Source organism: Protopterus annectens, chromosome 1.part1 (assembly GCF_019279795.1).
Source record: "Protopterus annectens isolate FY-2018-M chromosome 1.part1, PAN1.0, whole genome shotgun sequence".
Lineage (NCBI taxonomy): Eukaryota > Metazoa > Chordata > Ceratodontiformes > Protopteridae > Protopterus > Protopterus annectens.
Window position 1 is genome coordinate 951,198,577 of NC_056726.1, and position 18,327 is coordinate 951,216,903.

The following is an 18,327-nucleotide window of genomic DNA, read 5'->3' on the forward strand; positions in this document are numbered from 1 at the left end:
CGGCTCCGGCCGGAGCCGAGGGTGCTAAGACTCAGTTGGCTCCGATAGTTTTATCGGAGCCACCTTCCAAGAAGAGGTCGAGGTCCCCTTCCATCGGCTCCATCCACTTGGCCCCGGGATCCCCTCTTCTGTCAGAGCAGAGCCAAAGGTCTCATTCCTCTCGGTCCTCCAGGCTGTTCGACCATGACTTACAAAGGGTGGTGAGTAGACTTCTCAAGTCCGAGGCACTGGCTCAAATGCTGCATAGCCCTACTTAACAGTCAGAGGCTATTCCCATTCCTGCTTCTGTTCCTCCTCCGACTCTTTTGAGTTTGGAGCCCGGGCTCGTCGGAGCCGTGGCTGTTGGTGCGTTGGAGCCGATACCCTCCCTTTCGGCTCTGTCGTCTGCTCCGATTTCCTCTTTGGTGGGATCTCGGCGCCGGGCTTCCCTTGTCGGCTCCGAGGGGGCGAGTGGCATCGGACCCTTGTCCGACCCCGTTCTCCCTCTCAGAACGACGGCACTGGTGAGTTTGGCTCCGACATTGGCCTCGGAGCCGTCCCTGTCGGTGCCGGGGGGATCCTTGTCTCCTCGGAGCGGGGACCTTCGGCCCTGGCTAATCGGGGCGCCTTCGAGGTCATGCGGAGCGTGCTAGACCCCGTGTCTACCCCACGGTTGGCTCAGTCAGCTCCTCCCTCTTCAGTGCCTGCGGTGGTTTCTACCCACCCCCTCGTACCAGACCGTAGAGAGCCAGCCCCTCAGGTTTCCCCATTGGGAATATCCTCTTCTTCCGAGGCTTCTCCTGATCCGGCAGGGGAACCCCCTCGGAAGAGACAATGCAAGAGGAAGCACATTGACTCCCCTGAGTCTATCACCTCGGACACCGACTTGGAGAAATCTGAAGGTTCCTCTCGGTCCCCCTCTGAGGATGTCTCTTTTGCTGACATCCTTAAAATCCTTAAACAGAGGGGGAACTGGCCCGCCCTTAACCCTTCAGAGGACGAGTCAGTCTACCTTGAGGCGTTTGGCTCTTGCCCTTCCACCTCCTGGGTGTCTCCTCCCTTTGACCCCCTCATGGAAGTGGTGACAAGGAAGGCTTGGACGGCCCCTGATTCGGTGGAACCTACCCCAAGGAGGCCGTCAAAATTTATTACAGCCCCGAAAGAGAAACACTTCTTATCTAAAGGTGTCTCTGTTGATGCCATGGTGGTGGCCGCAGCCACTAAGAAGGAATTAGCCAATCCTTCGGTACCTGTCCATCCTCCTAATAAGGAGTCTAGGACCATGGACAGGTACGGTAAGCGGATGTTTTCCTCAGCAACCTTTGCCTTGCAGTCGCTGAACTACTTGTGTCACTTCACCCGTCTCCAGAGGGATTTACAAGGATATGGGTGATGCTATGCAGGATCCAACAGCTGAGGGGTTCCAAGACAACATGAACTCCCAGTTGTCAACCCTGAATTCGATTGTCAACTCCTCCATGCGGCTTATCTCATATGCGGCCGAAGGGGCGAGTAGGGCCGCAGGCACAGATATAGCTTTACGACGCCACGCCTGGATGCGGCTTTGCAATTTTGCGGACCATTTCAAGGCATCCTTCACCATTTCCCCCTTTGATGGCTCAACGTTATTTGGACCTCAGGTGAAGGATACATTGACTAGGTGCAAGCAGGAAGGTTAGACTCTCTCTGCCATGGGAGTCCGTTTTTCTACCCCTTCCAGACCTTATCCCAAAGGTCAGAGGGGGGGGGGATGTGGTTCCGCAAACCACAAGGAGTCTCATCTGACTCACAAAGTCGATTCCCCTCTAGAGGCAGAGGGGGGAACAACAATAGACGCCGCCCTAGGGGCAGAGGTGGTCCGCAAAACCAGGGTAGCAGAGAGACTTTCTCTGATAAACCCTTTCAGCATCCCTGAGGAGCTGCCCGGCTGTCCACCTTCGGAGGCAGTTGGGGGAAGATTATCACTGTACCCAGAAGCCTGGCTTTCCCTCACTCAAGACAAATGGGTACAGTCGATTATATCCGAGGGTTACAAAATCCCCTTTATTCACATCCCAACCCAAAGGATCCCTTCCAGACGTTCCACCCAGTCTAAGGGAACAAGCAGCGTTAGAAATATCAAAGCTGCTGTCAAAAAGAGCTATCCAGCCAGTCCCAGCAGACCAGCAAGGATCTGGAATCTACTCCAAATTCTTTTTGGTACCAAAAAAGACAGGGGACTGGAGACCAATACTGGATCTCAGCAAGCTAAACAAGTATGTGAAGAAAACAAAATTCCGGATGGTCACGCTACAGTCCATTCTACCCTTCTTGGGTCAGGACAACTGGATGTGCTCAATAGACCTTCAGGATGCGTACTACCATATCAAAACGCACAGACACTCCAGGAGGTTACTCCGCTTCAGGCTGGGAGCCAGTCACTACCAGTTCAGAGCCCTGCCCTTTGGTCTCACTACAGCCCCCCGAGTGTTCACCAAATGTATGGCAGTGGTCGCGGCTAACTTGAGACGTCAAGGATTCCAGGTGTTTCTATATTTGGACGACTGGCTCCTTACCGCCACCACCAGGCGTCAACTTCTTCTATCCAGAGACTTCACCATTCAAACTTGCCAAGCTCTAGGCATTTCAGTAAATTTCGAAAAATCTGCCTTGTCAATCTATTACCTTTATAGGCACCACCTTAGACACAGTTCATCTTTCTGCCAGACTGACAGAGCAAAGAGTATCAGATATCCGCAAACACGTTTACCTTCTGCTTCAATGCAACAAGATCAAAGCCAGGGTAGTCTTGAAGGTATTAGGACTCATGGCGGCTACCATTACACTTCTTCCCTTAGCTCGTTTTCACATGCGGATCCTCCAGTGGATGCTATTTTCTCAATGGTCCTTCCAGCAGCTCCCAATGTCTCACATCATTCTGCTAACCCAAACATGCACGAATCACCTGTCTTGGTGGATGACATCACCTCAAGTTCTTCAGGGCAGACCCTTCATCCACCCCCCCCAATCGCCACGGTGACAACGGACGCCTCCCTGATCGGGTGGGGGGGTATCAGGGCAGGACATTCCAGGGCACGTGGTAATCTTTCGAGTGCCACTTGCACATAAATGTCTTAGAGATGAGAGCAGTGCTTTTAGCGTTGCAAGCCCTTCAGGACTCTCTTTCCACAGGGACTATTGCAATTCAGACGAACAACATGTCCGTAGTGCGGTACATCAACAAACAGGGTGGAACCAAGTCCTATCCCTTATGTCGAGAGGCACTCAGACTTTGGCAGTGGGCGATTTCTTCTCAGCGGTTTCTGATAGCAACGCACATTCCCGGGAAGTCCAACGTGATTGCGGACAAGTTGAGCAGGGCTATTCTCATGCCTCACGAGTGGTCTCTAAAAAAATCAGTGCTGGAAGAAATCTTTCGAAGATGGGGCCGGCCTTGCTGCGATCTTTTTGCTACTCCCCAAAACAACAAGTGTCACGATTTCTTCACCCTCTTCCCTCTACCAGGCCAACCCAACAGAGACGCTCTAGTCCACGATTGGCCCCTGGGACTTCTGTATGCTTTCCCCCTTTTTCCACTGATCTCTCAATTAATTCAGAGAGCTATCGCCTTGAGAGTCACTATGATCCTCATTGCCCCTTACTGGCCTCAACAGATATGGTTTCCGTTCCTGCATCATTACCTCTTGGAGCAGCCTTGGCATCTGGACCCAGTGCCAGATCTTTTGACCCACCAGTCGGGCCAGCTGTACCACTCCCTCCAATCTCTCAACCTCACAGTGTGGTTTCTCCGATTCCTACCCTAGCCAGGATTCCTTTAATTTCTCATTCGGTCCGTAGCATCCTGATAGCCTCTCACAAGTCTTCTACCAGAAGGATTTACAATAGTAAGTGGAAATGTTTTTCCTTCTGAGCAGCATCAAAAAATATAGACCCCATCACCGCACCTATCCAGTCTATCCTAGACTTCCTGGCAGAGCTCTTTCATTTAGGCTTTTCCTCATCTACCATTAGAGTACAACTAGCTGCTATATCTAGCTTTCATGTAGGTGTCTCAGACTCCAGTATCATGTCCCATAAACTTTGCAAAGCCTTTCTAAGAGGTGTCTTTTTGCTCAAGCCCCCAATCAAAGATCCCCCACCTCAGTGGGACTTGAATTTGGTCCTAGCGTCCTTGATTTTCCCCCCCTTCGAACCTGCGGCTTCATGCCCTCTTAAGTTGCTCTCATGGAAAACACTTTTTCTAGTAGCCATAACATCAGCTAGAAGGGTATCTGAACTTCATGCTCTTTGCAGTCATCCTCCTTACTTAGTTTTCCATAAAGACAGGGTGTCCCTCCGGACTAATCCGTCCTTCTTGCCTAAGGTTTCCTCTGAGGCAAATCTAAACCAGACTATTGATCTTCCTGTCTTCTTCCCTGATTATTCCAACAGGTCGGAACAAAAGTTACATTTTCTAGATGTTCATCGCCAACTTCGATATTATTTAGACAGGACTAAACAGTTCAGGAAATCTGACCAGCTCTTCCTGTCTTATGCGGAAGGGAAAATGGGCCTTCCAGTTTCTAAAGTGTCCCTTTCAAGATGGCTTATCTATAATTACCTTCATCTATGAAATCAGACATCAAAAACTGCCTTCAAGACCTAGAGCTCATTCAACGAGGGCATTAGCTACATCTGTAGCTTTTCAGGACAGGTTACCAATAGATTCCATTTGCGCAGCAGCCACATGGGCTTCACCTCATACCTTTATCTCACATTACAAATTGGATATGGCCTCCAGAAACCGTGCCAACTTTGGTTCCACTGTTCTCAAGAGTCTGTTCCGATAAGCCACCTAGGGACGTGGTCCCATCCAGCAAGAATGAAGGCGAGATTGACAACTTAACATTGAGAAGTTATGTACCTACCATAACGTTCCATGTTAGTTGTCTTCTTCTCGCCTTCTTTCGTGTGTCCCACCCTCCTTCTCCCCAGCCTGGACAGACCGATAGGAATTTTTGGGATCTTCCATTGGGGCTTCCTTCCCACATGTTCTACCATCTCTATTCTCCCTTTTATGTTTGTGGTAGCTTACATACAGGTTTATATAGAGGTGGGTTCTTTTTCTCTCTTCTCCATACTATGGAGACTAGAACTGCTTTGTTTTAGCTATTAAACGAGATCTGAGTAGTTACCGCCTAGCATTGTGGGATATAGAGGAGCCTTATGCCGGTGGAATTAGCCGAGTCAGAGCCGAGGATCGGCTCCGAACCCATCCAGCAAGAAAGAAGGCAAGAAGAAGACAACTAACATGGAACGTTATGGTAGGTACATAACTTCTCATTCACGCACGCACCTACCTGCATGTCTTTAAACGTAACTCGACCGCTGAGAGGACATGCAGACTCTACACAGAAGGTGCTCCAGCCGAGAATCGAACGGGAGAACCTCTTGCTGTGAGGCGACAACACTAACCGCTGCACCACAGCAGCAATAATAAAACAGATTGAGATACATGCATACAGAATAGAGTGCATAAGGTTACAAAGATGTAAATGAAACCATGGTAGCGTACATGCAAGCAATAATGCCCGACAGGGTGTGTGTGTTAATGTGTAATTAATGCCCGCGCAGGGGTATTATGAGGTCCGACACCTCAGACCCTGCAGGGCATTTTTGCACTTAGAAAATGGGCTGTCTGTAAAATTATTTTAATTATTTATTTATTTAAATGCTATATTCTTTTATGTAAAATAGTTCCTCCTCCTAATGTTTCAAACTTCCTGTAGTATATGTTAATGGTGTTGGAGGAAGGATTTTACATCCAAAATTATTATTCTTCTTTTGGCTTTTCCCGGTTAGGGGTCTCCACAGCGGATCATCTGTCCGCTCATGATTGGCAGTGGAGTTTTACAGTGTCGAGTTGCCAGCCCGACGCACAACCTTCCACAGAAGGCACACACACACACACACACACACACACACACACACACACACACACACACACACACACACACACACACACACACACACACACACACCTAGGGCCAATTTAGAGTGTCCAATCCACCTACAGCATGTCTTTGAGATGTGGGAGGAAACCGGAGCACCCGGAGGAAACCCACGAGACCACAGGGAGGACATGCAGACTCCGCACAGAAGGCACGCCAGCCGAGGATCGAACCAGAGAACCTTTGCTGTGAGGCGGCAACGCTAACCGCAGCACCACCGTGGTCGCCCATTTTACATCTAAAATATAACACTTAAAGAAATATCCGGGCGTTTACTTTATTTTTTGATCGCTTACTCCTAAAACATTTGGTTTGTTGCGAGTCGTTGGAGATTGAATTTACTAAGTAATGGCATGCATTTGAGTTTCAGAGTATTATTTTCTTCAGAAAATTCATACTAACACATATCCTTTCAATTAAGCAAGAGCAGTAATTAAAATATGTTCCTGTTTTTGAGCCTAAGTTCCCCTCTTTATTTTAGGCTTTATCCAGATTTCTTTAGCTGAAAGGTCCAGAAGTATGCAAACATCTTTGCTGTCACTCTCACTCAGCCTCACACACATACATCTGTTTCAGAAAATATATGTTAACACAGATACCAATAATCAAGTAAAATCTGTTCCCATTTTGAACCTTTGTCCCCCATTTATTTTTGGTTTATCCAGATATTTTGAGCTAAGAGTCAACAGAGCATACATTTCACCTGTCCAGATTTTTGCAGAATGTTCGGGTTTTTGGCTAGTATGTTTGGCCCAAACTCATAAAATGTATAGTTTTCTGACAAATCAGAGAGGATTGAAGTCATTAAATAATGACAGTTGAGTTTCAGACTTCATATCCTGCAGATAATACTTGCTAATGGACACCCTGTTGTTCTAGCAACTAAGTTTATAAGAGCAATATTTAAAATATGTCCTTATTTTTGGTCATTTGTCCCTTGTTATTTGTGGCTTTGTTCAGATTTCTTGTGCTGAGAGGTTGGGTGGTGTGGTCAGGAGGTACGAGAACCTCTTAACTGATGCTGTTGCTGCCCAGGATCGTGCTCGCTCTTCACTCTCTCGCGCGCACACACACACACGTGTGCAGTCTGTTGTGCTTTCATGCACGCATTCACTCACACACAGACAGAAACATATATATATATATATATATATATATATATATATATATATATATATATATATATATATATATATACACACACACACACACACACATTTTTTTCGGTTTCATTTATTTTACACTAAGTAAACAGCAAAAGTGCTGCTTAGCGAGTGTAAGATAACAGCTCAATCAGTCTCTCACTCTCCCACACACATACACTCTCACACACAGACATAAACACATTTTTTTATTTAAATTTTTTATTATTTTACACTCGCTAAACAGCAAAAGTGCTACTTAGCAAGTGTAAACTAATGGGGGTTGTTAGATTTTTTTCAATCCAAGCTCCACGGCAGCTTGATATGCTGCCGTGAAGCGGGGGACTCGTTTTTCAGAAGCATTCCTTTATACCCTGCTAGAGAACATTCATTCTTCAGTCAGATTTATGGATCGCCCATTCTCTAACTGCAAATAATACATGCAAGGCAGATTACATGATTAATAGTTAAAAATCTAGACAATTGTAAATATAGAAATGAGAACAGGAGTGTAGTTAAAAATTGCTTTGTTATACTAATTAGAGTAAGTGGAAAGTTAGTCAAGAATGAGTAGAAAATGATGTATAATATCACTGCAGTAGTGAAAGGAGAAAAGGGAAATCAGAAGAAAAACTCTATCTTGCAAATCTTATGGGTGTTCTAGTCCGCCATAGAAAGCTTACTGCAGCTAATGGGGGGGGGGGGGGGGGCAGGTCTGTCATTCTGATAAAAATTCATTTTGTAAAAGGTCTGATTCTTTAAGTGGTTCCTAAAAGTGACCATGCAGTTTTGTGGTTTATACCACTAGTAACCCAAAAGTATATATATTTTCTGTGGAAATAATACCGCAGAATCCCACTATGGTGCAGTGGGTACAGACAGCTAGGTTGATTTTGAAAGAGGACTTAAGGAGTTCTGTAGTTAGGCCATTCATAGAGCTAGATTAATAGATTTTTATTTTTTGTCTAAGAATACGTTGACTTACATCTTGAACAAACCAGAAGGAACAGAGAAAGACAAGGAAATAGTGAGGCAGGCTAAGGAACTACTGTAAAAACTTACAGTGCATTGTCCTAATCCATGCAGAGGAAGGGAATACTGATCCTGTGTTATGGTTCAAGATATTTATGTCAGGCAAGGGATCATTTAATTTAATATTCTAGGGTTAGCCAAGTGATTTGTTTTTGTTCATGTGATAATGATATGGTAGTTTGTATGGATTGCATTTGAGAATTTCTAAAAGCTTTGTGTAGTCATAGGGGTCACAGGTAAGTACTAGGCTAACTACACTTGTGGCCCTTTTTAAGCCAAGTCCATTTCCCATGGTGAGAATCAAACTCTGTACCTGTTGCTTGTGAGGTAAACACCATAACCAGTATGTGAACACATTGTTTTGAAATATTTGGGGTAGGAAGGTGGTAATGTTAATTTTATGTGATAGTAGACTAGGATACAAAGATGTACTGAGATCCCTGGCACTAATTATGGGCTACTGCAATGGTGAGTGACCCCTACATTCCATAGGGACTGGAGGCGCAGGGTTAAATTGTAGGAAAATGAGAAATTGTCAGGCAGTTTATATGTATCCAATTTATATGTATCCCTCAGACCCCATTGTAAAGCCCTAATATGGACTAAATGAGACAAGCAAATGGCAAACTGTGGCATTTGTTTAGTAGGGACTGAGAGATGTGTCCATGGGGGGATAATACAGTAAAACACTGATACACATTCTCACTGTAATGTGTGAGAATATACATATAAATGCCTGTTATATACTTGACATATCTGGATGAATTGTGGCCTTTGGCATAAATTCTAAAAGTTAATGAAAAAGTGGAATTTGATGTGCATGCCCCTTATCAGAAAGCCAAGGTATTGTGCTTGGAGATGGGGCAGGTTTAGCAAAGTTATTAGGCAAAAAAAGAGTGAGACAGAATCAGATACATTGTCAGATCAGAATATACTTCAGAATGTTTACAGCAGTTGCCGCTTCTTTATATTTTGTTAGTAAAGGTAAAACATACAATCAGTGCTTCCTAGATGTTATCATTGCTAACATTTTAGATTGTTGGATTCCCTACTAGATATTCCAGTGTATTAGACCTAGTCATCACAAATGTGGTCCCCTTATGCTTTTCACCTAAAATGATGTCCTCGTTCCTTGAATTTGACCGTCACACAGTGGTCTTCACCATTAGATTGCATTCCAAAATCCACATTCATACTGCCATGTTCACCTATATAAAGGCCAATCTATTTTAATTGTTTGATGACTTGAGAAAGTTATAAGGCCTCTCCCTGGTAAAGACCCAGTAGCTGGCTCAGCTGCATTCATATAAGTTTCATCATTCACCTCATCACCAACATAGAGAACTCAGTGCCAGTCTGAAACAAGTATAATGCCAAGTTTAAAAACAAGACCCTTTGGTTTAACCCCAGAATAAACAAATTGTACAATAAACGGAAAAAAATACTCTTCATTAAAAGTGAAACACCACACCTCACAGTCAAACTTCCAAAGCTAAACAATCAATTTACAAACAAAATCAAATCTGCTGAGGTAACGTATGAACTGAAAATGACCGCATATGTCACAAGTAACCACAAGTCGTTCTTTGGCTGTATCAGAAAATGTAGAAATAATGCCTAGTATTATATGGAATTAGTACATGATGATACTACCTCTTCTGCCCCTGAAGACATAGCCAGCATATTAGCGGGCAAATTTAGTTCAAGCTTCTGACCTGCCATCTCCACCCTGCTTCTATACCCTTGAGCTCCTGAGGATCCCTTTTGATCTCCACTGAGCAGACCCTCAAGGCTCTCTCCAAGATCAAAAATACTAGTTCTATAGTCCCTGATAATGTACCATGGTGCTTGTGTGGTAGTTTGAAGTATTGTCATACTGACTTACTCTATGATCTTTTCAACCTCAGTCTGTCATCGGGCTTCAAAACTGAGGCATGGAAAACAGCTATGGTCCTTTCCTCCTCCTCCTCAAAAGTGGTTCCACTGCTAATCTGCGCAGCTGTTGACACAAGCCTTATCTGTGAAACAATGGAACACATTATTATTTACCTTATAAACTCGGGCACTAGGAGTTTGCAGTATTGGGGTAATGAAGGGCAGGTGTTACCTGCTAAATATCGTGGACATTTTTCAAAGGCAAATCAATGTACACTGCATACCCTGTCCTAGCCGTAAAAAATAAAACCTTTAAAATCATACCACCCTGAGGCATCATAGACAAGCTGGCCAGGTTTATTGCAGACTCCTTTGTCACCTGCCATTTAGCAAATGAGTTCACTGGCAGTACCCAACAAGTAAAGGTAATGTGGCACACATTCTTCCAGTAATAAGAATGCAAGCTGTTCCTATTTAGTATATGTTTCTCAGATGTCAGTGGTCTTTGGTAAACCAAGTTTGGTGATGATTGCAAAGTTGGTGTTGTATTGTCATAAAATCCCCCAAAGACTACTCCTGTACTCTTCAGCAAGGCATAACATATTCAAACAAAGGGTGCGAAGATCATGGCCTTAAACTAAATGCAAAAAATGTATAGTATAGCTGTTTTTAGAAAACATGAGTACCCATGCTGCTGTCAGGTCAGTGTGGTACAAGACTGCCACAGTTACAGACCTGGGCACCTTTGTCGACAGTGAGCTCTCTCGTGATTACCATGTATCCACGGTCATTAGAAAATTCTACCCTGTCTAGCTGATGTCTAAGGATATATCTTTTTAAGTCCAAGAACATTAAATATACCTCTCTACTCATCCCTCATCAGGCCCATTATTGAATTCAGTACTTCATTAGCTATATACCTGGCCAAACCCGTAATCCAACTCAACATACTCTTATTTCCTTGCTAAAAAGGTAAGGGCTTGAGCTTCATTTCTTAACTGAGCACTTCAAAACCCTGACCTTCATCTCTCTCTCCTACAGATTTCTAAGGGATGATCTCATTTTAGCATAATTCACCCATAAAGACCCTGTATTGAGTGGCCTCCTTCATATTCACAAAATTTGGAATATCATGAACACCTTCACTAAAGACTCAAACTTGCTTGTAACATAAACAGAACCTGGTGGAGAGTTGGATGTTTTACCCAAAGATTTCTGCTTTTATTGAATACATACACTCCCCTTGCTCATTACACAAAATAGTTCCCTTACCCTCTTCATGTGCAATGTGGACGAATGGATGAGTAACCATAAATACACCCCATTCTCCCCCACGGTCCATTATGGATAAGCATAGTTTATACTGCTGTCGCTGTTGCTAAGTTTCCTATGTATAAATCACCTAGTAACAATGTATGACCCTATGATGCAAATAATTATTAGCAAGCGAAAATAATTAATTACAGCTTAAGTCAACTGATAGATGCAGTAGTACAGATGGAGGGTTATATACAAAAGTTTGTATGAGGGTGATTTAGTAAGGGAATGAAGTTTTCAGGTGTTGTCACAGCTGCATATCCAGTTAGTCATTTGAGAAGCCTTAAGGGATTCGGATATCAGTTTACCTTTTTTTTTCCAGTTTGTTTTACAAGTATCAGTTTGTTTGGTGGGTGTTTTCCCGAGAAGGACCTTATTCCAAATATTACCAGTAGAGGTGGGATTTAGTAAAGTAGCGTGCACCATATCCACACAAACAGGACACACAACACTGACTGTAGAACTCAATGAAGGACAAGATGGCTAGAGTCTGCAGTGATTGTGAAGTACTTGTGTTGTAGTTTATGAATAAACTGTTACTTTGTACTGGTTGATGGCTTGTAGAGCCCTTATGGTGATGAGAGTGGTAAAAGAGCTGATGATTTTATGCCAAATTTACTTATTTCTGAACTTTGGAATTTTTTGTTAATCTTATGTTTTGTAGTTTCTAAGATGCTAGCAAGAAAACCCAAGTTGGCTGTAATTTTTTTTTCTGTTAATTTAATTCTGTTTTGTATTTGCCATAGTAGCAGCTAACAGTTTGCTTTATTTTGCATTTTTTCATAGTGTTCTGACAGTACTTAGCTTCTTGTGAGGTAAATTTTGTTCAACATCCCTTCTGTTTTATTGTATCAATACTATTCATTCAGATCTCGAGTCTATATTATATGTTCGAAGTTTCAAAACTTCGAAAGTCATATAATTAAACTTATATGACCGAAGTATTAAAACTTCGAACATATAAAAAAAAAATGGGGGGAGGACCCTTGGAAGTTGTTTTTGGAAGAAAGAGAAACCTGGTGACAGGTTTCTCTTAATGCCCACTCACCCCCAGGTCTTAATGAGGCTATAACCATTATCAGTGAATTGAAATTGAGTGTTGGACAGATAACTTTTTTACTTACATGTGAACAGGTTAAAGCTTTTTAGGTTTATTTAATATAAACATATATATTTTTATTCATTATTTTTTTATTTTTATTTTATTTAACATATGGAAAGTTTAATATTTGTTTCCTGTGTGTTGGTGAATATGTTGAATGTTGTTTTCATTATATTCAATGTGATCACCAATAGGGGCTAATTTAACAATTATGGGGGTATGCCTTTTTGTATAAAATGTTGAGCACTTGTAGGGTAATTTGTCTGAGGAAGTTTGGTTATTGGTGCCTTACAAAAGCGCTTACATTCGTTGTGTTTTTATTGTTTTATACAGTAAAGTACTTACGTGGACTTCAGCTGTGTGGCTTTTTTGTGTTTACTTTCAACAAACAGACCCTATATCAGTCCACTGTTCCATTTGCTCCCCATACACAAAGGCAAGTGCCGACCAAGAGAGACAGTAATTTTGTACCCATCACGGTTGATTATATTTGTGTACCCTTAACCCCGCTGCACATGTCCAGGGTTTAGCATGCAGTTGGCATTAACTAGATCACGTCACCTGCTTCTGCTAGTGTTGTAAACCCACAGGATGGCATGCCCCCCTTAAAGCCAATGCTCCAATGAGATCTCAGGTAACCACTGGAGATTAAGCCATAGGAATGTGTACCCTGGTGTGTGTGTGTGTGTGTGTGTGTGTGTGTGTGTGTGTGTGTGTGTGTGTGTGTGTGTCTCTGTGTGTGTGTGTGTGTGTGTGTGTGTGTGTGTGTGTATCTCTGTGTGTGTCGTGAGCCTGCAAAGCTGCAGCACTCCTTCTCCCCAGTGGCATCTCAAGCAGTTACCAGAGAGGCTAATCAAACTTGGCTCACCTTGGTTGTAGTCAGTGATTCATCCTTTTACACCAGTGTAGCTGGCTGCCCACCTGGCTTTGCGGTCTTTTCCAGACAGACCTCTTGTGATATGTAGGCAAGTTCTCTTCCAGCCATACGTTGCCATATGTATTGGATAGATTTATTTGCTCTTCTTAGTGTTGAGAAGAATGGTTAATCTGCTTTGGGTGTACATAAATGCCCTATGTTTCATGCTGCTTTATGATCTATCACATATTCTTTCTCCAAACCAGGCTGTCAACTAAATCGCCTCAACTCTGTGACTGGAAAGTATGCTAGAGCCTGTGTTGAGGTAGCTACAGAATGCGGAACTGATGTACTAGATCTTTGGACACTCATGCAAGCGGATAATCAGGTACACTGTACACTGTACTCATACATTTCAGTAATGTGCAAATGGTGTATTTTAACCTTTCTTCCTTATGACTGAAAACAGTCTTTTGTTACGTGAAATGTAATATTGGAAGCAATCTTGAAATGGTCTGTTGTGCTTGCTGGCTGAATTTATTCGAAAGAATAATTTCTGTATTACATTTGTGTATTTATTCTGTGTTCCAGTGTGATGTTCTTTCCATATATGATAAACAGTTTAATTGTATTTTGTGAAACTTATGCTGTATTAAGTCCTTCAGTGTAAAGGGGTTATGCCCATTTGGGCTTTCATGGTAAATAGTTGCAGATAAATAAACCCTTTGGTCTCAACCCCCCCCCCCCATCCGGTTCGGGTGCTCACGAATGCATGACAGTTGTTGCAGCTTATCTCAGACTGCAAGGGTTCCGAATGTTCCCCTTTCTGGATGACAGGCCAGGTACCAGAGCTACACATCCTAAAGTCTGAAAGAGTGGCCAGTGTCAGATCAGTGGTCTGATCCAAAACCCTTCTGTTGAGTACAGAAACAGACAACACAGATCTATTGCTATGGTGAGTCCATAACTTTTGTTTAACAACTCAAACGAGAAGTGCAGCTTTTTACTACTTTTATGTAACAACAATATAAAAGAATTACTTTTTGCAGGGGACAAGCTTCCCCTATACCTACACACAACCTGAATCTCTAAATATAGTACCTCCAAGGTCACACAACCCTGGGAGTAAGGGGAAGCTTCCTCCTCCTCCCCACAATTTCATGATTTCATTGTTAACATTGGCTTTTTGCTTATATAAAGAAGGGTCAAATCTAATAAGTTAATCTTGTTTCAGTCATACCCACTGCAGCTAAACCAATGTAGCCTGAGATTACTGAGGCTGCCAATAAAACTTTCTACTTGGAAAACCTATGTTTTTGTGTGGGTAAAGTTCCAAGTGGCTTATTGTGGGCAATTGTGTAGTCTGGGCTTGTGTGATTTCATAACCAGGGTGCCTTTATCAAGTATCTCTGCATATTATAACCTTGTGGAAGGCAGAGATGTGGCCAGCCAGCTGATCAGGCAGCTTCTTAAAGAACTGAAGAATCCCTGTTCTCATTGAGGAACCTAGTTCCTCCTCCCAGTGAGAGCTGAATTCCATGGCAGATGGTCTTGCCTGCCCAATGCCTGAGTCTTCCATTTCAGCAGGATTAAACTTTGTTTCTTCATAGGTTCATAGGCTCATAGGTAGGTACTAGGCTATCACCCGAGGGCCTATACAAGCCTAGCCAAAAAGGTGCCCCCTGTCGAGCAGAGCCACAAAGGTGATCCACGGGGTGAATTTCCTATTTTCCATCCAATCGTCAAGATTTTTCTTGAAGAGTGCTAATGAGGAGCTTTGTTTGATACAGATAGGCAGTTTGTTCCAGAGTATGGGAAGTCTCTGGGACAGGAATCTATCCCTCCAGCATGTTCTGTTTATTGTGGTGACAAGGTGTAGGTCCCTAGAGCATGTAGCTCGGAGGGATTGGGATTTCTTTAAGTGGAGCATGTACAGCAGCTGTGGGTTTGACATAGCTTTGTATGTTAGGCAGAGATCGCATCTGAGTAGGCGATATACGACAGAGTAAAGCTGTAGTTTTTTGAGGCAGTCTGCATAGGGCATCTGTTTGAGGCCAGTAATCCTCTTTGTGAGGGATTTCTGCGGCCTTTCCAGTTGTTGTAAATGTCTTGTGAGGTACATACCAAAAGGGGCATTGTACTCTTTAATGGGTCTAATGAGTAATGAGTAGAGGGGAACAATGACCTCTTTTTTCCTGGATGAGAAACTTTTGTGATGTGGTGTGCCACGTAGAAGGATTTCTTGACTATTGTGGTGCTGTGATTATGAAAGGAGAGACTACTGTCCACCTGTGTCCTAAGGTCTGTTATCACACTTTCATGTGTTAAGTAGACTACCACCTATGTGGTAGCTCATGTGTACAGAGTTTTTACCAAAGGGGATGACAATGCACTTTTTGGCATTGAGCTTGAGGCCATGGCTTTGACACCAGGCATCTGTCTCAGTGAGGCCCTTTTGTAGGATGTCCACATCGTTAGGAGTTCACATCGTTAGTGTCATTACCTCATTCTACCCAGTACAGGGAGAGCATTTGAGAAGGCCAGTCAGCTTAGTTTCTTTCCTTTCTCTCTTTCCAAAAAAAAAATTTATCTGCTTTTACTGTATTTGTGTTTTTTCCTACTTTATTTTGCTTTTGCGGCATCTTAAATGTACTCAGTTGTATTTATTACTGCTTGGTGTAACTCATTGTAAGCCTTTTAGTTTAAGCACCTGGGCTTCAGACCAGTTTTACATTAGGAAGGTTTGTGGTCTGCACTGTAGTGGCAGAACAGGTAGCTTACATCCTTCTAAGTTGGGAACTGCTGATTGAGGGCTCAGTGTCTGTTATTCTAAAAGTGTATTCATTCTGGTTTAAGCACTTGGGCTTGAGGCCAGTTATTTTACATTAAGAGGGTTCGTGTTCTGCACTCTTGTGGGAGGAGAGGCTGGACTCTGTCCTTCTGAGCTGGGAATTTTTGGTTAAAGCTTATAGTGCCTGCATATTTGAACTGCTTCTTACTGAAATTGGTACACCTCGTTTGCTGTAGAATAGACTAGATCCAGGCCTGCTGAATCTAGCTTTGTTTGTATAACTTGAGCACTAATCCAGGCATTCTTTAAAGTATTCAGTTGTATTTATTACTGCTGGTAGTAACTTGATTGAAGTGTAGCTATCATTTCTAAGTCTTTTGGATTAAGCACTTGGGCTTCAGACCAGTTGTTTTACATTAGGAAGGTTTGTGGCCTGCACTGTGGTGACAGGACAGGTAGCTTACATCCTTCTAAGTTGGGAACTGCTGATTGAGAGCTCAGTGTCTGTTATTCTAAAAGTGTATTAGTTCTGGTTTAAGCACTTGGGCTTCAGGCCAGTTATTTTACGTTAAGAAGGATTGCGGTCTGCACTCTTGTGGGAGGAGAGGCTGGACTCTGCCCTTCTGAGCAGGGAATTTCTGGTTAGAGGCTTATAGTGCCTGCATATTCTAACTGTTTCTTACTGAAATTGGTACACCTTGTTTGCTGTAGCATAGACTAGATCCAGGCCTGCTGAATCTAGCTTTATTTGTATGCTTGTTGTTTGTTTATTTCCCTGAAACACTAATTCCACCTAAAACGCGGCCTTTTAGCACTTCTATGGATCCTTAGTGATATCTGCATTGCTTACTGTACTTATTTCCTTGTTTCACTTGAAAGAAAGTTACTGTTTGTCGTTTTTGCATTTAAGTTACCTGTAGCACATTGCATTTAAGTTACCTGGCACTTGCTCACTAAAGCAATTATATAAGTCAGCTCTAAAAAATGAAAAGCACTACACCCTCACAAACTCCCCTTGAGTACCTTATTCCCCATTGGCCCTTTTTTCAGTTATAAAGGAATTCCCAATACTATTCTAGCATGTCCAAAGGTCAGTTGTCAAGCTCCTCTCCGGTCCAGCTGGTGAATCTGGGAATCTTGAGGCAATGTCACAACTGCCTCATGTACACAGACAACTCTCTCCTCCTCCCAACAAATTCCAACACATGTGAGAGATGCAACCATATAGCCAAACTGGAGGCTAAGCTCTCTCAACTCAGTACTGGCGTAACCAGTCAGGAGGAGAAGGAAACCACACTCGCTACAATTCCAGTCTCACATAGACCTACCACAACAACAAACCAAACACATAAACACACAAAAACATACTCGGAGGCTCTAAATAAAAATCTGCCTAAGCAGCAGAGACCTCCAAAGCAGACACCCAAGCAACCGCTACCCCAAAACAAAACACGTGCAACACATAGCTCACAAAGCCAGTGTGCCGAACAGTCACAGCCCTTAAGGCTAAACAACACACCTGATACACTTGTAATAGGTGACTCTATCGTCAGGCACACTGACGTCCGCTCACCAGGCTGAACAAGGAGAAGGTCATGGTGAGCTGCCTGTCGGGCGCTAGGATCCGCCACATAACACAAGCACTCAGGTCACTCCAAGGCAAGTGCAAATATGACTCAGTCATTGTCCATGCTGGTGTGAATGACCTGAGACGTACCTCCCTGGACTACATGAAAAGAGACATAGAGGAGCTCTCTGAGCATGTAGCCCAGGCCGGTATGACCCTGACCTTGAGTAGCATCTTACCCTCACCAAGAATGATGCCATAATATGAAGACAAGATGATCAATTTCAACAATTGGCTTAAGTGTTGGTGTCATTCAAAGGGGATCCAATGCCTGTCAGCCTGGGATGACATGCTTGACAAGCCACGATGCTTCGCTAGGGACGGCTTGCACCTGTCACCCCTGGGCTTTTGGATATTGGCAAAGGCTCTTGCTACCCCCATAGTGCCTTTTTTAGGCAAGGCTCAAAAGACAAACCCACCTCCATAGGTATCACAAGGGATAAGAAACTAAGAGTAATGCTACTCAACGCCAGAAGTCTAAACCTGAAGATGCACGCACTCGAAACTCTCCTTAGCATGGAGAACATCGATATCTGTGCAGTAACAGAAACCTGGTTCAAGGCTCCCGAGAGCACCCCAGCACTACCAGGTTATACCTCATACCATGCTTTTCGGC

At 43.4% G+C, this 18,327-nt stretch overlaps 1 protein-coding gene across 1 annotated transcript in view; it reads left to right on the forward strand.

Annotated features, from left to right (window-relative positions):
- The window catches only part of IAH1 (isoamyl acetate hydrolyzing esterase 1 (putative)), a 408,138-nt gene that overhangs the window by 358,465 nt on the left and 31,346 nt on the right, over positions 1–18,327 (forward strand). The window contains exon 5 of the mRNA XM_044079155.1: positions 13,560–13,681. Within this exon, the coding sequence (XP_043935090.1) occupies positions 13,560–13,681 (122 nt within the window). The remainder of the gene's footprint in view (positions 1–13,559; positions 13,682–18,327) is intronic.